The 20,738-nt window shown below is 47.1% G+C and overlaps 1 protein-coding gene across 3 annotated transcripts in view; it reads right to left on the bottom strand.

Moving 5' to 3' along the window:
- LOC144817763 (transcription factor COE3-like) overlaps positions 1–20,738 on the bottom strand; it is a 473,223-nt gene that overhangs the window by 19,571 nt on the left and 432,914 nt on the right. For all 3 annotated transcript variants that reach the window (XM_078674554.1, XM_078674555.1, XM_078674557.1), the window contains exons 12-13: positions 7,405–7,470; positions 1,106–1,283 (exon numbers count right to left, since the gene is read on the bottom strand). In XM_078674554.1, the coding sequence (XP_078530680.1) occupies positions 1,106–1,283; positions 7,405–7,470 (244 nt within the window). The remainder of the gene's footprint in view (positions 1–1,105; positions 1,284–7,404; positions 7,471–20,738) is intronic.

The following is a 20,738-nucleotide window of genomic DNA, read 5'->3' as shown; positions in this document are numbered from 1 at the left end:
ACAGACGCCGGGGATGCCTGGTTTCACCTTGGAGATACCCAGAAGGGACCATCTCACAGGGAAAGCCAGGACGGGTTCCCCAGCGGTCTCCAGCGCCGGGACGCTTACGGGCAGCCGTGCGCTTTACAAGACACACACATTTACATTTACATTTACGTTAGCCTTAGGCATGACATGACATCACACACATGCATGCGCTCACCTTGTTCCAGACCCACCTTTACGCAGCCTTAGCCATGACACAACATTGGACACAAATGCAAGTGCTCACCATGATCCATTCCCAGCTTTACACCAGCCTTAGCCATGACATGACATCAGACACACATACATGCACTCACCGTGATCCAGATCCAGCTTCACGCCAGCCTTAGCCATGACATGACATCAGACACACAAACATACACTCACCTGGATCCAAACCCAGCTTCATGCCAGCCTTAGCCATGACATGACATCAGACACACATACATGCACTCACCGTGATCCAGATCCAGCTTCACGCCAGCCTTAGCCATGACACGGAATTAGACAAACACGCATGCGCTCACCTTGATCCATTCCCAGCTTTACGGCAGCCTTAGCCATGACACGGAATTAGACAAACACGCATGCGCTCACCTTGATCCATTCCCAGCTTTACGGCAGCCTTAGCCATGACACGACCTCAGACACACATACATGCCCTCACCTTGATCCATTCCCAGCTTCACACCTGCCATAGCCATGACATGACATCAGGCACACATGCTTGTCCTCTCCTTGATCCACACCCAGCTTTATGCCAGCCTTAGCCATGACACTACATCAGACACACATGCATGCGCTTGCCTTGATCCAGAACCAGCTTTACGCTAGCCTTAGCCGTGACACGACATCAGCCACACATGCATGAGCTCGCCTTGATCCAGACCCATCTTTACACCAGCCTTAGCCATGACACAACATGAGACACACACGCTCACCTTGATCCAGACCTAGCTTTACGCCAGCCTTAGCCATGATACGACATCAAATATACACACATGCGCTCGCCTTGATCCAGACCCAGATTTACGCCCGCCTTAGCCATGACACACCATCAGACACACACGCGTGCGCTCACCTTGATCCGTACCCTGGTTTGCTTCTGCGATGTTCACGGCCAGTTGGCTTCCAAAGGAGTTGATTCCCATCATTCCTGAGTGGGCGTGGTTGCCGGTGAGGGACGTCAGCTGGCTGGTGTTGCGCGGCACGTTGTACAGGACTTCGGCAATGTCCGCTGCTCGCTTCAAGAGGTGGTCCTGCAAAGGGAGAGGCAAAAAATGAGCTCCGCTCCATCCCTGGAGTCCAGAACACAACTCAAAAGATGGCACATTTTGGCCCCTTGTACGAACTCTATGACAATTTCTATGACTGACAGGTGAAACACTGTAAAAGGCTAACATGTAATAATGTATACCTTTGAATCACTCAAAGAGAGGAATAGGAGACACACTGACAGGGACTGGGAAGGGGGTCTGTACATTAATATATGTTGATGGATCACAACTGTAACAAGACTATAATGTGTAAGGCTCCCTGTTTTCCGTTTTTACGAATTTTTACAGAGAAATACAGACAGAAAACAATGTGTTTTCTGCCAGCATTTATTTTTAAAGTGGATAATTAAAGACAATTGTGCTCCTTTAAAGTGACTCTCCATGCTGTCTTTGATGAATTATATGCCAGCAGCTGAGCATATGGACAGCATGGGAAATAAAAACACACGATGAAATGTATTTAAATAACGGCATATGTCAACAAACATTTATGGTATCATGCTAGTATTTACCAGTGGATGTATTGTATTGTAATATTTGACAGCTTAAATAGCTAAAACATGACAAACATCAAAGTATGTGTGTACGTCTATCAGTTAAATAAATATGGAAATGTACAGTTTTTCAACTTCATTTATACGCAAAACACAAAATAAATATGGATAAATACAGATAAAATGGCCAAAAAATAAAGATGGATAAATACAGACAGAAATGTAAAAAATAAAAATACCATAAAACCGGGACTCCTAATTATGTGGCACCGTGGATACCCCATAAGAGCGAGTTGGTTCATGTTTACCATGGAATGGAACAATCTGCCTTGAGATGAAACATTTTACTGCTCCCACCAATAGCAGTCATATAAACTTTAATTTTTTTTCCATATTTTAGAGTATGTTGGTAGGTTTTTATGGGCCTATGCTTTAGACATCAATCAGATATTTCTGGCCTTCTCAAACAAAAAACCTTGTTCACAACCTGAGGCAAAATGGCTGCCCATGGGTTCCACAGATGGGTGAGGCTCATGTAGTCTCCAAACCTGTTCACATAAAGAGTGAACAGGTGAAGTGAATGTTTCTGCTCTCTCAAGAATTCGCAACCTGAAGCCCTCACACTCTGTGAATGAATTGAGGACAAATGTTTGGCCACAAAGCACTCAACAGAGATTGAGTGCAAATAACTGCACTGAAGACTACCTAAAGGAAACAGGCAAACCAAGCCACAAAAAAGATCCTTAGAAAAATAAATTATGTCAAACAGTTTGTTTCTCGTCAAAAGGTTCATTTAATTGTAAACCTTAGGTGTAGTGTATGCTAAAGTTATATTGTCTAAATGATACATGGTTTATCTCTCATTGACTGCTACTCCAAAAGGCTGCTTAAATTTAGCTTGTCTTTTTTGTAGTTCTACTTACTTTAGTGGCATATTTTGGGTGTATTATTCTGTATGTTAACATGCCTGTTACTCATCAGGGGGAACAAATCTGTATACAAACGCCATCACAATGCAAAGCATCTCATATTAAACCATTAGTCAGTTCTGCTGCATCTGTGTATGGAGGCAGACATATCTGGGTATCCATACAGGGGCCGGATTGCTCCTAAGCATTCAGGATTAGGGCATTGTTAGTCACTGTCAAGTTTCTGATCACTTAATGGCACAGGATGCAAAACATTTTTACTGATGACATTGTGGGAATTCCTGACTAGGAAAACATTTCCAAGGAAATGTGTCATTTTCTTAGCAATATTCCATTTTCTATACAAATTTCAATAAAATGTACTAAAGTCATTCACAGAGTTGCTAAAAATTCTCCATTCTGTTGTAACTTTAATGGAATGACAAACCACTTTTCTTGAGATTTTGGCAAATGTTTCAATGAAAGTTTCCAGGGACATTTGTGCAGAAATCCTGGAGACTACATTTCGCAGGCACTTTCCAAGAATAGAAAAACATTTCCCCATAAGAGATTTCACAGAAGTTACCCAAATATATCTTTCTTTCAAGAAAAATCCGTTCAAAGTTTCAGCAGAATGAGGATTTTTTGTGTACAGATCTAGGAATATTCCCGTGGATATTTTCACAGAAAATATCAGTGAAATTGTCAAGAAAACGTCGGTTCCTATTGAATTGAATTTTCTGTGGGATGTTGTATATTTAGACATACTGTGAAATGGTATAAATATGTTATTGAAATGAAAAATAGCTTAGACGCTGTAAAATCCTTTTAAAAAGCTGTCATAATGTCTACGTAAAATGTAAAGCTTATTCGATTTCACATATTCCAGACGATTATTCGCAATAAAAAATAAATGCAAAAAAAAAATCTAGAATTTATATTTTTTAAAATAATGTTGAATGCCTAGAAATGATTTGCCAAAAATTGAAAAATCGTAGTCTTTATCAAACCAGCAACATGTAAGTAGAAGGGAAAAGCAACATTCCAAGTGGCAACTGCTTGCACACGACATACTAAAACGCGTGTTCTTGGGCATGGGGTAAGTAAGCTCTTTTCTTTAGCTCGCTGCATTCAGTCAATATGCGGATAATAGCCTCACATAAGAAGTAATGAATGAATATGTAACTAGGGCCACGTGCCGCCGTCAGCTCCTGTGACAGCGCGAGCCCCTGGACGACATGGCGACCACCGCGACCTTTCACGCGCGGTAATTGGAAGGGGCAGCGCCCGGGGCTGGGGCTAATGAAGAGGCAGACGTGGCCAGGGCGGGAGATGCCCCTACAGGGACACGGGCAGGCAGCGCCCGAGAGGAGACAGGGGCTCCGGCCGGGAGAGGGAGTTCAACTGAGAGCCTCTAGACGAGAGCATCATGAGCAGGCCTCAGCAGAGACAGCAGGGCTGGAGGGCGGCCACGAGGGGGCGCTGACTCAGCTGTACAGAGACAAGGAGAGCAGAGACTGCAATTCCAGGGAGCGGCCACATGGAGGCGCTGACTCACACCTGAGACTGCTATTCCAGGAGTGGCCAAGAGGAGGCGCTGACTCACACCTGACACTGCCATTCCAGGAGCTACCACGAGGAGGCGCTGACTCACACCTGAGGCTGCCATTCCAGGGAGTGGCCACGAGGAGGCGCTGACTCACAGATGTACAGGGCAGGGGCGGCTCTAGGCTCATGGTGGCCCTGGGCAGGGAGCATAGGTAGGGGGCCCCAGAAGAGGGGGTCCGGGCGGGGTGGAGCGCGGAGGCCAGTGAAGAGGGGGGTTCAGGGTGTTTGGAAGTGGAACACAGGGCCACCAAATCCCTGGGGGCGCCACGCAAATAGGTATCCATCCTCAGAGGATTATTATATTAAGGATATATATTGGTGTGGTGGCCCCTGGGGTTTGGTGGCCCTGTGCAGGTGCACAGCTTGCACATGCCTAAGGCCGGCCCTGTACAGGGACAACGGGAGGAGTGACTGCCAGTTAGGAGAGCTACCACAAGGGGGCGCTGACTCACACCTGAGACTACCATTCCAGGGAGCGGCCACAAGGAGGCACTGACTCACAGCTGTCCAGACACACTGAGAGGAGAGACTGCCATTCCAGGAAGCAGCCAGGAGGAGGCGCTGACTCACAACTCAGACTGCCATTCCAGGGAGTAGCCACAAGGAGGCGTTGATTCACAGCTCTGCAGGGACACAGAGAGGAGAGACTGCCAGCTAGGAGAGCTACCACAAGGGGGCGCTGACTCGCACCTGAAACTGCCATTCCAGGAAGCTGCCACGAGGAGGCACTGACACATCTGTGCAAAGACAGCAAGAGCAAAACGGGCTGCATTTCCCCAAAAAATCCATTGTTTTATTTAAAAGCAATCACAGATATGGTGGTCTGCTGACCCCAGCAGGGCGAATGTATGACGGTACAACTCAATTGATGGACAGAATGCAGAACAATGTCATACATTCACTCCAGTACAGAGATCTGGGCTTGAATCCATAGTTGTTTTGCTCCCCATGCCATTCCAGTTTGGGCCCAGCCATATGCAAATCAGGCTTGGCCCTGCGCCCAATGGCAACAGTCCAGCCCAAACTGCCAGGCCAGGTCCTCCTTGGACTGAAAACAAGCATCCTAGGACAGATTTCGGGCTTTCAGCCCTCATCAGCCAGGATAGCTTGACTCCAGTGGCATTGAGAGCATGGGACCCACGTCTGGGTATGAGTAAAACAAGGAGGTAAACTGCTGCAACATCACTTCCACTACATTGCCTCAGCACAACAATTACTTTTAAGAAAAAATATGAGAAAGGTTAACTTGCATAAAAAATAAGAAAAATAAAAGAAAGTGGCTCTGAGGGGGCGCCCACTTCCTGAAACGATGGGTGATGTGCTGGCAAGCAATTTATCCGGGTGTGATGTGGGGGGACACATTGGGGGGCGGTAAGTAGCATAAAACCAATATGGGTAGGGGGGAGCCACAGCTGCAGCAGAAAGCCTCTGCTTAGTTGTGTCTCCGGGTGGGAAGCCATCAGCGCCCACCATGAGCTTGTAGCTTGGAAAGGGCTGTTGTGACAAAAAAACTCACATACGAATGCAGCCTGCTCTGTGGCCCTATAAGAAATGGGATTCTCAAGCAGTATTTACGGGAGGTCCAACATTTTAAAATCACGAGCACTATGAGAGAAAAGAAGGGGTTGTGTACAAAGAGTCTGTTATTGGACATTACTACATCATAGCTCTGAAGCTAACAAGCAAAGCAAATAGGTTTGGCTGGCATTTTACTGTCTGAAATATTTTTTTAAAAACCTGCTGCAGTGGAAATAACAGAATGTGATTCATTTCTGTGTACAACGCAATTTATAATTTAATGCATGATGATCCGGTGTACTTTTGTGATGTAAAATAGTCCCTCACGCATTGCAATGCAAACACTTCACAGGAGATGGAATGATACACCAAACAGTCAATAGCATGAGGTAAGAGGGTAATACTGCTGTGGGAGGAGCCAAAGACCACGCTGGGTCTACGTTAAAAAATTGGTAACAACAGGTCTTGCAGAGAGCTGCACAGTAAGGCTATGCCTAGTAAAGCCGGGTGGAAGCAACTAAGTTTTAATTCTAGGATGTCACCGAGTCATTTTTATGATCTGAATACCATTGCCTATCTCAGGTGGAATGGATGAGTCTATTTTATGGAAGACTAATATCACAGCCCTTATTGCTCTTTAACTGTATGTAGTGTAAAGCTTTCTGGTGGTGGGTCCGTCTTGGTTTTATCTATACACTTTATATCCATTGTGAATCGATCGAGGTTATAATATGTACGTTCACCTAATTTTCGTTAACTGTCTATTGTACAACGTCCTGCAGTTTCACGGTCCTTTATGTTTGTTATTCAAATATTTTATATTTCTTTTGTACGAATTGACACTTTTGAATGTATGTATATCACCTCAACCATTTATGTTCTTATACTGTAAGGCGCTCTGATACCCTCGTGGGTCACGTTCGCGCTATATACAACTTTATCAATAAATAAATAAATAAACTACAAATGGCATAGTCACTGCTGTGGATGGAGTGCCCAGTACCCAGATAATCTCTAGCACATGTGTATCACTTGGTGTCCCACAAACGTACACGCCTGTTTATTGTTGTGGCAACCCACAAATGGCCACTGTGTGGCATTGTGTGCTTGATTATTGTGTCAAATTGTGTACCTGAATATTGTATTCTGCATAGTTTTTTGGCATTTTCAGCCACATTGTATTAATATGTTGAATTCCCTATCTAGCTATTGGTTTGTACCCTCACCTGTTTGTCGTGTGGCATCTGATACCTGGTCATTGTGTGGAACCATGCACCTGGGTATTGTGGGAAGTCCTGTACCTGGTTATTGTGTGGCATCCAGTAACTGGTTAATGTGTGGCACCATGCACCTGGCTATGGTGTGAAGTCCTCTATCTGGTTATTGTGTGGCATCAGACACTTGCTCATTGTGTGGCACCATGCACCTGGTCATGGTGTGAAGTCCTGTTTCAGTGTCTTGTGTGGCATCCAGTACCTGTTCAAGTGTGCCACCGTGCACCCGGTCATTTTGTGAAGTCCTCTACCTGGTGATTTCACCGTATCCAGCACCTGGTTATTGTGTGGTATCACGTACCTGGTTATTATGTGGCATCCCATAGAGGGCCTCTACAAGGTCCGCAGCTCTCTTCAGCAGGACTTCCTGTGAAGGACACAAAACATACCATGTGAAACTGGCATTGCACTGTCATCGTGACGCAGGCAGCACAAGGCGAGCCTGCACAATACATCTCTTAAAGGTGTGGTACCGGAAAATGGCAGTGAGAACGTTCACTAACATACATTTTGCATCCTCAATAACATTTGCAAATGTATTGCCCCACTGGGGTTAGTAAGAAAAGCTCTACAGACAAAGGGATGATTTAATAACCAACTTTTAGGACACAGTACATTTGTCACATGATAACTCTGTACGCCACATGTTGCCCTACGTAAGCCCTGAGGATTGCGGCTCTATGGGGATCTACAGGTAAGCGGTCACCTTGGTATGACAGTTGGCAAATCACACAACCCCACAATCATTGCGTCATCCCAATGAAAACAGGTAACATTTCCTGATAAAATTATCACATCACAGACTCTCCCTTGTGGATCGTTTCAGGTACATCCTCCCCAGCTGGGCAATGTATAAAAAACGTTTCGACCTCCTCTTTGTAATCAAGCAGCCTTCTGCGGGACATCCTGAGCTGTATCACACAGACTTTCCTAGCCCCACAGAAGGACTTTTTAGGGACATGCATAGTTTTTTCCACTGGCAAACTTTCACATAGTTAGTCATTTTTGACGTTCATCAAGGAAGTTTTCTATGCGCTATAGTATACACCATAGATCTGCAGGTCTGCGTGTGCTACCAGGCACTCTCATGACACATGACTTGGGTGAGAGCCTGGTTAGTAGTGGATCATGTCTGTCTATGCATGTTCACCAGGTTTGAGAGATATCAGTGTTTAGTTGAGGAGGGTGCAGAGATATGATTTTATTGCACAGTTACAGCTTCTGCTGGTGCCTCGATGAAGAGATTCATGGCACCTAGTACTCTCTCTTCTGCTCCTGATCAACAGTTTCCTCTTTTCTGTGTCTACTTACATCTCTTGAGTCACACCTCTTCAGCTCACTATCACTCCTGGTTTGTTCTGTCACATGTCTCTCTTCTGAGTGCATCTCATCCTAACCCTCCATTCTTGGCCTATTGCTCTCCTTCTTCGCATTGCTCCCTTGTCTAGATATCTACCCGCTCTCCCTCGTCCATCGCTCCCCCTGGTCTAGCTCTCTCCCTCGTCTATCGCTCTCCCTGGTCTACCTCTCTGCCTGGTCTAGCTCTCTCACTCATCAGTGAATTTCACTCTAGCAAAACTTTAACATTACGGTCAATGGGAAAAAACACTTGTGACAATCAGGCACATACAGGTCCACTTCAGTGGAACCCACTGGGGGTTGAGGTGATGTGGGCCCCGGGACCAGGGTCCGACTGTCAGTTGAATTTTACCCGGCTTGTAGGGCCAGGTGCAGAGTTGTCCTGGCTGTCCCTGATGCTGAAGTGGGAGCCGCAGGTTTGCTGATTTACCCACTTAGATGGTGCTGGTGAGGAAAGCAGGGCTGGACGGGCATTCCCCCGGTGCGCCGCACCGATGGGGGGCGGTTCTGGGCCCCTGGGGACCGTTTTTGTTTTAGGGCCGTTTTTGCAGCATAGCTGCAAAATCTACCCTGTAGCAAAATCGGCCGAAAACTGGCCCCGGAAAAGAGCTCAGCGGCACCTCCAACCCCCCCCCCCACCCACTTATGGGGAGGGGGGCCGGACGAGCACTTTGCCAGGGCCGGTTGTAGTTCCCAGTCCGGCCCTGGAGGAAAGTGCTGCAAAAACTCGACATCAGGGCCACTGAGGTGGCAGGTTACAGACGCTGCAGAGTTCCCTCGAGGCATAGTGTTGAACAAAGGTAGCGGTAGCTGGACTGGCCACCAACAAGCTTTTGCAGCGGCAAGCTCAGCCTTGTGGTATTTCGACATCTAGGAGAAAATGGTAGCTGCCTGAAATTTGCTGGAGGTCAGGACCCACAATACACTGGGTGCACAATTTCTTTTTATGCCATCTTTCAGTGGGCCGATGGCCAGTTCTTCTTTGGTCCCAGGATCGGGTTTTATCTGCCGGCTGCAGGGTACTAGTACACTCTAGTCCAAGGGAGGTCTGGTGTTGCATTTGGATTTCTGAGGGGTTTCTCTTGCCTTTGGAGCCAGTCTCTGGTCCGAGAAGTGTCGAAGTCGTGCAGTTGAAGGGTGGTTGCCACAGGTGTAGGTTATTGCACCTTTGCTTTGCGCAGGTCCTAAAGTCGCAGAGGCCAGTCTCTTCTTTGTCTTTGGTTGCAAGTCGATCAAATCTGATTTTTGAATCCTAGGGGAGCCCCTTAAATCCTACATCTAGGGGTGCGGACGCTAGTAGCAAATGAGCTACTAGCCCCAGCCGCTAATTCGCTCCTGAGGTGACAACATCCTGTGAAGGGTGGCACCTTTTCCACCCAGAAGCCTCTATGGCAGAACCCTTCTCTGGCTGTAAAGACCAGGTAGGCCACCCTAGGGGTGTGACTAGACTTCTGGGGGTGTACGTCTCCCACCGGTGTTGTAAATCTGGCTGGGGGTTGGCTTTTTCCTCCTGTGGAAGGAAGCATGATTGCATATCAGAGGCAGTGAGTGCTTTGAAGCTCACCGCCTTGATGTGCCATCCTGTCAGTGAGGGATGCGACACCTCATGCCCATGAAGGCCTTCGTTTGTGCCTCCTAACAGAGTTCACAACTCATGGCAGGGGGTCAGATTCCAGTCTTGGCTGCAGCAGCTTCAGGCCATCAGCCAGGGCGCAGGAAAGGCTAGAGCAACCAGGTGGTCAACGTCTAAGGAAGCCGCCTGGATGCATGTCACATTAAATCCGACTTTAGAAAAAGGCTGCGTTTGATGAGACAAGTTGTTTGATACAAAACATTACACTTTTCAGTGGGGCCATAATGGAGTTGGCCACCTGGGGGTGCCCTGGTGCCAGCCCATGTTATCCTATGTCCCCCTGAACACTTATACTAGTCCTTAATGGAAGGAGGACGTTATAGGGACATATAAGCTTGCATTCATATGTCCACACCTGTAATGCAATGCACCCTGCCTCCTGGGCTCAGGAGGCTTCCTTAGGGGTTATTGGCATATATGGTAAACAGTGCAGTGACCTTGCCACTAATGGTGAGGGCAAAATCGAGTTTGAGCAGGTTGCACTGCTCCTGCAGCCTGCTGTCATCTTTTTACTTGGGTCCCTCAGGGTGGCACAAACAGTGCTTCAGGCGCTGGTGACCCCTTTAATTCCCATGCCCTGCACTTACCAGGGATTTATAAGGGAGGTGAAAGTCCTTGTGGTTACCAATTCACATGCATCATATTTTAGGGAGAGAACACTGGCACTGGGGGCCTGGTGACCAGGTCTCTGTGCACTTTGAGAGTCAAAACTATCAGCATTGCGGAATACAGTGTGGGGGTGACTGTACAAAAAGGGCACTTTTCCACATTCCGCACCACAGCTCTCCTCATTTGGCAGTGCCCACCTCTCCCTACCTCTCCACCCCACGCCGCGCGGCACACAGCCCCATCCATATTCAAAGAACAGCAGGTTGGACAATCAGACGCCTCTCATTTCTTCCTGCTTGCACTTTTCAGTTCATTAGCAGGGCTTTAATTAGTGTGCATCAGTTAATTAGGTCTCACCCATTATTTATTTATTTCGTTTTTGCGATCCCGCGCTCTCTGCGGAATGGCGGTAAATAAAACTTAATGAAAGCACGTGGTCCTCGGGGGTGTAGGATGGAGAGCAGCTTTTTTATTTATCTTTGCGGTGAGTTTATTAGAATAACTCCAGGACACCGGGTGCAGTGAATGAGGAGTGCTGGGGGAGGGAGGTAGGGTATTTGGGGAGGGGAGGACTTCCTAAAGCCCTCATGTTGAGGAGATTTTATTTTGTGGACTTAGCAGTTCCCTTAGGCCTCAGTGGTGACTGGTGAACTTTATATCTGGTTTTAAATTAAGGAGATCCTCAACCAAACTACCAAAGTGTAACTCTGGTTAAAATCAGGAGCTCTATACCGAACTACCATTGTGTAACCGTCATGTGGCAAAATGTAGTTATGGTTAAAATCAGGAGATCTATACCAAACAATCATTGTGTTACTGGCATGTGGCACAATGTAGTTACGGTTAAAATCAGGAGATATATACCAAACTACCGGTGTGCAACTGGCATGTGGCACAATGTAGTTACGGTTAAAATCAGGAGATCTATGGTTAAAATCAGGAGATCTATGGTTAAATTTAGGAGATCTATACCAAAATATCATTGTGTTACTGGCATGTGGCACAATGTAGTTATGGTTAAAATCAATTCTTCCTGGCTAACAGTAATACGCCAGTCAATCGCTTTATTGCGTACCTCAGCTAGGTGTTTGGAAACAACATCAGGGACCAGCTGCCGTATGTGGGGGGTAGGGATCTGTCAGGCTGCTGATTTGGCAGGACTGAATTTTTAGATTGATGTTTAGTAAGAGAGATACATTTCTGTAATACACAGGTCTGCATCGACCAACCATTAACAGCGAATAGAATGAAAGGCACTGACAGTACCACGCAAAGAAGTAAATTCTCGTGCACATGATATGTGGGCAACCAACTCCCAGAAGTGTGTCTCCAATGAGAAAACGGATCTCTACTGCGAGTGGCAAGATCACGACTGCCTCTCGTCGCGACAGAGCGCTCTCAGTGGCAGCGACAAAACAAGAGAACCCCGCCCCTTCCTTTAGCAGCAAACGAAACTCACCAACATCCAGAAAGCTTTTAAAAGTATTACTTTTCAATAGTGTCTCCTCATTGACCCATGCTCCCTTGTGTGTTTCTTATTGGCTATGTCTCTACAGCGCCAAGAAGCTATACATTGTTCACTAAATGACTAATGGTAACATAGATGAATGAATAAAGTGATACAAATGGTGAGGCTGGGAATGCAGAGTGATGATTCATGGTAATTAAGGAAGGACACCTTGAAAAGGGACTCAGGGTCCGCCCACGGCCATTGACTTATCTCCTCAACAAAGACCCGCCAACAACTGAGGTATGTCGGAGGATGTTTTGTCATAGTGCCAAGAGTCATGCAATGATCTGTCCGCGCGCCTGAGGTGAGGCGACTGTAAGAAAGCTCCAGGGAGGTTGCACAGTCCTGCAATGGGAGGAGCTTGGAAGAGGAATTCCTCAGAGATGGGAGAGCAGTATGAACAATCCACTCCCCTATTACTGCCCAAGGACCACGCGGCCATCATCCTTTTGAGGATTCTCTGAAGGTTCTGCGCGGTACTGGGGGCAGCCATTTTGGGTTAGTTCCGGCAGAGGCTCCTCTTAGTTCTTGAGGTTCCAAGTGTGTCTGTAGACACACAGAGAGGAGAAAATAATGAAGCCTTCTTCAGAGATACAGGTAATATTGAGATTTCTAGAATAGGCTTTGAGGGTCGACAAGATGGAGCTGGGGGCCGCCATGTTGGGTTAGTTCCGGCAGAGGCTCCTCTTAGTTCCTGAGCTAAAAAGCGTCTCAGTAGAAGCATGGAGGGGAGAGAATAAAGGAGCCTTCAGAGATACAGGTGACATTGAGATATCTAGCATAGGCTTTGAGGATTGACAAGATGGAGCTGGGGGCCGTCATGTTGGGTTAATTCCAGCAGAGACTCCTCTTAGTTCCTGGGGTTTGAAGTGTCTGGAGCGGAGCGGCGAGGGAATAAGGGAGTCTTCAGAGATACAGGTGATGTTGAGATGTCTAGAATAGGCTCTGAAGGTTTGAGAAGTTGGAGCTGGGGAATTACCAACATCTAACAGAACATATACATTTGCTTGTAAATTAGCAATTTCAGGGAAGTCCTTTTTCAGGACCAAGTGGATAATAATTGACCCTGGATGAAACTTGCATAATTTTCTTCATGGAAATTATGAAAAATGCAGAAAAATGACATGATGTTACACAAAGTGCTGGTCCAGTATCCTGCATTACTTTTTTAGTGCACCTTGCATCCTAGCATCGTTAGGATGAGAGGATGCTTTACACACTAAAATAAAGCACAAAATCACTCATGATGCAAACAACAGCCACTTGCGTTCTGTTCCTTCGCATTGTTGCCATGCACCAGCGATAGGATTTTTACCAGAACAAAGGTGCACTAAAGTTGATTGTAAGGCGTGGTGGGTCTTCACCGTATCTGTTGGAAGTGTTGTGGGGGGAGGTTTAGCTAACAATGGAGTGATTCCCAATATGTTTGGATAGCACACAGGCTTCCAGATGGGACTTGTTTGAAACTTTTGAGTTCTTTTTGTTTGAGTGCATGACTTACAACATCAGATTTAGAGGGAAGCATCCTGAGGTGGACAATCCTGGTTCAGATCGACTGTCTCATTGACAGTGACATTGAATCCAACCGTGTGCATCAAGGGCGGATGGAGCTGAAGAGCATGCTCCAGGATTTATGGGAAATTGAACACCATTGGCACTGCAAGTGATGTAAGGGTTGCTGGGGCATTCTTGAAAGCAGGATTAAACACATGCATGAGCCAGAGAAAAGGCCTAGGACAGATTAAACACATGCATGAGCCGGAGAGAAGGCCTAGGACAGATTAAACACATGCATGAGCCAGAGAAAAGGCCTAGGACAGATTAAACACATGCATGAGCCGGAGAGAAGGCCTAGGACAGATTAAACACATGCATGAGCCAGAGAAAAGGCCTAGGACAGATTAAACACATGCATGAGCAGGGAGCAGGCCAAACACATGCATGAGCTGGGAGCAGGCCAAACAAATGCATGCGCCGGAGAAAAGGTTTAGGACAGATTAAACACAGATTAAACCCATGTATGAGCAGTAGCGAAGACCAAACATGCATGAGCGGAAGAGATGGCCTAAATAAATTAAACACATGCATGAGCAGGAGGGAAGGCCTAGGACAGATTATACACATGCATGAGCTAGGGAGAAGGCCAAACACATACATGAGCCAGAGAAAAGGTTTAGGTTTAGGACAGATTAAACACATGTATGAGCAGTAGAAAAGACCAAACATGCATGAGCAGAAGAGATGCCTTAACAGATTGACCACATGCATGAGAAGGAGGGAAGGCCTAGGACAGATTAAACACATGGGCCAGAGAGAATGCCTAGGACAGATTGAACACATGCATGAGCAGGAGGGAAGGCCTAGGACAGATTATACACATGCATGAACCAGAGAGAAGGACAAAGACATGCATGAGCCGGAGAGAAGGCCTAGGACAGATTAAACACATGCTTGAGCCAGAGAGAAGGACAAAGACATGCATGAGCCGGAGAGAAGGCCAAACATGAATGAGTCGAAGTGAATGCCTAGGACAGATTAAACACATGCATGAGCGAATGCCTAGGACAGATTAAACACATGCATGAGCCGGAGAGAAGGCCTAGGACAGATTAACCACATTAATGAGCTGGGGAGAAGGCCTAGGACGGATTAACCACATTAATGAGCTGGGGAGAAGGCCTAGGACGGATTAAACACATGCATGAGCCAGAGAGAAGGCCTAGGACTGATTAAACACATGCATGAGCCAGAGTGAAGGCCTAGGACGGATTAAACACATGCATGAGCCAGAGAGAAGGCCTAGGGCAGATTAACCACATGCAGGAGAGAATGCCAAGGATAGATTTTGCATTGAAAAAGAAAAAGGAAGACGTGGTCAGAATGATATTTGTTGGTCTGAAGGATGGAAGTTGTTCAACAGGGGTCTTCAAACTGGGGGGCAGGCCCCCCCCAAAGGAGGCCTCTATTGAGGCGGGGGTGGGAGGGGGGTTACCAGGCTTTTGCCAAAAGAAGCATTATGCTGATAACAGTGCTTTGTTTTAAGATGAATAAATAAGTGACAGAAAGCTGCTCTGTAAGGGGGCATCGGTAGATCTTTTTCATTTATATCCTTATATATTAGCTGGAACTCAGTGGCAAAAGGGAAGGGACTCCAAATATTCTTCTAACTCCCCCCACTTCTGGTTAAGGATGGGTGTTACCTTTACTTGTTTAGGAAAGGGATGACGCAGGAGTGTTGAAGGTGATATTCGTGGCAGGCTCTGGACGACAGGTAGCTCAGGAAGGGTCTCAGAGGAGTGTTAAGTGTTGTAGGGGGAAAAAAGGAACATTAGATCCACAATATAATGTAAAACTTGGAAGAACAGGAGGTGGAGAGCTGCACCGGCAGGACCTGGAGGTGAAGGGTCGAACCAGTAGGAAAAGGAGGAGATGAGGACTGGTGGGTCAGGGATAGGGAAGTATGGGCTGGTGGGTCCGGGCTAGGGAAGCATGGGCTGAGGGGTCTGGGCTAGGGAAGCATGGGATGGTGGGTCTGGGCTAGGGACGCTGGGCTGGTGGGTCTCAGATAGAAAAGCATGGGCTGGTGGGTCTGGGCTAGGGAAGCATGGGCTGGTGGGTCTGGGCTAGGGAAGCATGGGTTGGTGGGTCTGGGCTAGGGAGGCATGGGCTGGTGGGTCTGGGATACGGAAGCATGGGCTGGTGGGTCTGGGCTAGGAAAGCATGGGCAGGGGAGTCTCAGACAGAAAAGCGTGGGCTGGGGAGTCTGGGCTAGGGAAGCATGGGTGGGTGGGTCTGGGATAGGGAAGCATGGATTGTGGGTCTTGGATAGGGAAGCATGGATTGTGGGTCTTGGATAGGGAAGCATGGTCTTCAGGATCTGGGACAGTGAAGCAGGGGCTAATGGGTCTGGGCTAGGGAAGCATGGGCTGAGGGGTCTGGGCTAGGGAAGCATGGGCAGGTGGGTCTGGGCTAGAGAAACATGGGCTGGAGGGTCTGGGATAGGGAAGCACGGGCTGGTGGGTCTGGGCTAGAGAAGCAAGTGGTGGTTGGTCTGGGCTAAGGACACATGGGTTGGTAGGTCTGTGCTAGGGAGGCATGGGCTGGTGGGTCTGGGCTAGGGAAGCACAGACAGGTGGGTCATAGGTAGGGAAGCACGGGCTGGTGGTTCTCGGATATGGAAGCATGGACTGGTGGGTCTGGGCTAGGGAAGTATGGGCTGGTGGGTATGTGCTAGGAAAGCATGGTCTGGCGGATGTAGGACAGTGAAGCAGGGGCTGATGGGTCTGGGCTAGGGAATAATGGGCTGGTGGGTCTGAGATAGGGAAGTATGGGCTGGCGTGTCTGGGCTAAGGAAGCATGGGCTGGTGGGTCTGGACTAGGGAAGCATGGGCTGGAGGGTATGGGATAGGGAAGTATGGACTGGTGGATCTGGGATAGGGAAGCATGGGCAGGCGTGTATGGGCTAAGGAAGCATGGGCTGGTGGGTCTGGAGATGATCAGGAGGAATAGAGGTAGGTCCTGGGCCAAAAGAGATACCGGAAGTGAAGTCAGATCTGTAGGAAGTGGTGATGAAGATCTGAACCGGAAGTACATGGAGATGGAGAGATAAACCAGTAGGGATTGGAGATGGGGACTAACTGACCTGGGATAGGACAGGATGGAGTGTAATGTCTGGGAAATAGGAAGTGATGCATGTCCTTGGGGACACAGAGGGAACATTAAATCCAGGAAGCAAAGTTTAACTTGTAAACAATGGACATTCGGACCAATAGAACCCGTAAGTGATAAAGTCTGGAGTCTAGATCATGGATAGGTAAAGATGGACTACAGCATCCTGTGAGTCTCAGGGGGACAGGCGGGTCACGATATTAGAGAGGCAGGCAGGCCAGAAGGGGCAATGAATTTAGAGAAGGAGAGGGGGTGTCTTTATATATTATTTCACTGTTCCAATAGTTTCGCAAGGTGCAATAGCCGTCTGCAGTATTGTTTTTAAGGGCAGATTCACCATTTTAAAGGCGCCTTTCACACACTGATCATGCGCCAGTGGTTGAATGTACGTCTCATTCCGGGGTAGGGGTGTCTTTAGAACAGGTGAACCAGTGCTTAATTTGTACCAGTGGTTTCCGGTGCTCAGCAGCGGCACTTAGTTGTCAACACTGGTGCTTGAGACAATCTGCCATGAGGTGGCGCTGTCTGGCTAATTTAGAGGCTATCACAACAACGGGTAATTATTAATTCAATATACATTACAAAATGACTATTGCCTGCCACCCAAGACATTCGAACTACTTGGGGAGCCTGAAATATTCCGAATTGTCACACTTGTAGGAGGGTGATGGCTCGTAGTTGCGTTGCTACTATCGTTGGCAGCTGTGGCAGGGGTGATGGGTGGTGCAAGCTGCAGTGGCCTCCTGCCGAGAGCCCTGGCACTTATGCTTTTTACAAATTAAGCACTGGGGAGGGCTCTTTACTGAGAGATGCTGCTGTGTTACAGATGGCCCGGGCCAAGGCTGACACCACCCCCTCCCACCACACTCGTCTCTATCCCCCACCCACCAGCACCCCTCCTTCCCTAGCTAAAGGTCAAGTTCTTCGCCGGCGCAGCAGCGCACTGAAGTGTGACCCTCGACCAGTAGGACTGGGCAGAGTATCGACTTCCTGTCTTGGAGGGGCTCTCGGCTAATTAAGGGAGCAGCCCCCGTGACTGTCAGCCATCCGTCAACGTCAGCCAAGGCAGACGGGAGGACCCCCGGGGCGGAGCTGGGGCAGCGCCCCCTTTCCCTGCCTCCCCCCCTGGCAGTGACCCAGGCCGGCTGCAGGCCCAGGCCTGTACATCAGGGGCCGGTATTGGATTGCTGTCAAGTTAAGTGCTGGCAATCACAGATGTGTGCTCTGCCGGCCTCGCTAATTCCCCCCCATCGATCCAGTAACACAGCGCAGGGTTCCTGTTGCTGGCGGCGGCTCCGCGGCAGGCGGCCCTTTATTCAGAATTATTTCCAGTTAGTGCGATATAATATGTCTTCCTTCCCGGCCACCGTACCGAGCCCTGGCTGCCCCCCACGCTGACATTACTCCGAGAGCCAGGCCCAGTGGTCGGTGCTCGAGACAGCCGCAGGTCAAAGTGCACGGGAGGAGGCCACAGGAAGCCGGAAGTGGTCACCTCAACTAGCTGACATGTTTACAGCCAGGAAGTGTTGTCTCAGGTCAGATGGCAGCTGACAGCCTCCTGTCAGCCTATATTCAAGGCCACTGGAATTATGCGGCAGAAGAGGACGAGATTATTCAGCAAGGTTGACTCAATTATGCAGCAAGAAAAGGCAAATTATGTGCAAAGTGCGACATATTTTGTGATAGTATTACCTAATTATTTTGTCATTTTTACACCTAGTAACAGTGTCTGAGAAAACAGTTCACCTATATTAGCACCAATTCAACACCCAAATACAACAATAAGCAATTTAAACATGACCAGCCAACCGTTGCAAAAAGTCTGGGGCGCAGGAACCCGAGTCACCAAACGTTTTGTAACTTTTGATCCGTATGACCTAGAAACTATTATTTTTGCTGAACTCTGCAGATTATGCAGCAAATGATGGATTATGTGGCAAATGTGGCAAATCCACAATTATACAAAAAAATCGCAGCAGCCGCAGAATCACATAATTACTGACATATGCAGCTGTCCACACTGTCACAGGATCTGCTATGCTATGCTTAGCGGTGCAGTATGGGACAGGATAGTGGTGACAAGGACAGGTCGGTTTACATATTATACAAACTTTTACAGTTTAACGTGAAAACAAAAAATACAAAAGGCATCTTTTGAAAAAATATGGGCTTCAGTCTATAAATTGCTAAAATAATGACCTTCCATGTATATTTCTCTACAAAAATCTTGATTTTTATTAAATTCCAAAATCAGCCAATATTATTTTTCACATATAACTGGACTGGGTCAATTACTAGTTACACCTCGATGACCAGTGCCCTATGTCGGATGGGCTAGTTATCCCACCAGATGAAACCTGAGACTGGGGTATTCAGAATTTATCAGGTACGATCCTCATTTTCTTTTCCAAGTTTTGGCCGCATAAATGGGCACAACATGCAGATGTTGGTGCTTAATGTGATAAAATCTGCAAACCTCTGTATATAACAGGCATTTTTCCTTTGTAAAGATCAGTAGGTTTAAACTACCAAAGTTTACCTTGTGACAGATGTGAGGGTGCAGCGTTAGCCGCACTAGTCCTAATTCCAATTAGGCCGGTAATAGGAGTTACCGCATATATCCAGATCTCCTGGGTCACTTGCAATTAAGGCTCCCGGTTTTTCAGTTTTTACTGGTTTTTACAGATAAATATAGACAGAAAACAATGTGTTTCCTGGCTGAATTTATTTTTGAAAGTGGAAAAATACTGAAAGTTGTGCTGCTTGTGAGTGACTGGCCATGCGTTCTTTCTTTAATTCCTGGCCAACTGTTCAGCCAACAGACAGCATGGGGAGTTAAAGAACAGGAGGAGATTTCCTTTAATACAAGCATATGTTAACCTATATATATGAGTATAATGGTAATATTTACCAGTGGGTGTAGTGTTGTGTTATATTTGGCTGCTTAATTTACTAAAACGCGACAGGCATCAAAGTATGTGTGCATGTTCATCAGTTAAATAAATCTGGAAATATACTGATAAATACAGACGGGAAGGTTATAAAAATAAATACCATTAAACGGGAAGCCCTCCTTGTAGTCCTGGGCCAGAACTCCATTCCTAGCTTGGCTGGGGGTACAGCGTGATAGTGGGTTTAAGCATTAGGTCAACATTTTTGTCAGGTGATATTTATGTAAGGTAAACATTTTGGTATTATATAATTGGTGTGTACATTGTTCTGAAAGCTGTCTGTAGGCAGTAAATAGCAATAAAGAGACTTCTATATGCACACTCCTCTGAAGTAGATAAGGGCTGGGGGGAGTCAGTCACATGTCCCAGCTCAGCAAGGGGCATATTATCAAGCACGGAGTTAAAATTATCGCCACTTTAGCGGCAGAAATCTGCTGCTAAAGCAGCGATAATGGGCTTGATAACATGCCCTTGATAATTCCAAGATAAGCCCATGTTGACACCAAAACATGAGCTTCTATTGGAACTCTCAATGGTATATTATCGGATGTATGTCAGTACAACGCGATCTAAAAGATCGCGGTACTTGACAACGCGGGCATTGCAACGCAAGTCGTTACAACGACTTGCGTTGGAGGGCGTGGATTTTGGAATCTTATAATTTTATATTCCAACACCAGTCCACGTAACAGTAAGGAAGGTGTTGGAATATAAAATAACAACATTCCTTGCCCAACAGCGCCATCCAGCGCAAGTCGTAGTAACGACTTGCGTTGTAATGGCAGCGTTCTAAAGGCACTGCGGTGTAAACACCGCGTTCTGAACGATGTTTCCCATATTATCAAGCCCATTATGGCCGCTTTAAAGCGGAGATAATTTTAACTACGTTTCTTGTTAATATGCCC

Source organism: Lissotriton helveticus, chromosome 2_1 (genome assembly GCF_964261635.1).
Source record: "Lissotriton helveticus chromosome 2_1, aLisHel1.1, whole genome shotgun sequence".
NCBI lineage: Eukaryota > Metazoa > Chordata > Amphibia > Caudata > Salamandridae > Lissotriton > Lissotriton helveticus.
This window is presented reverse-complemented; position numbering and strand designations above follow the sequence as displayed.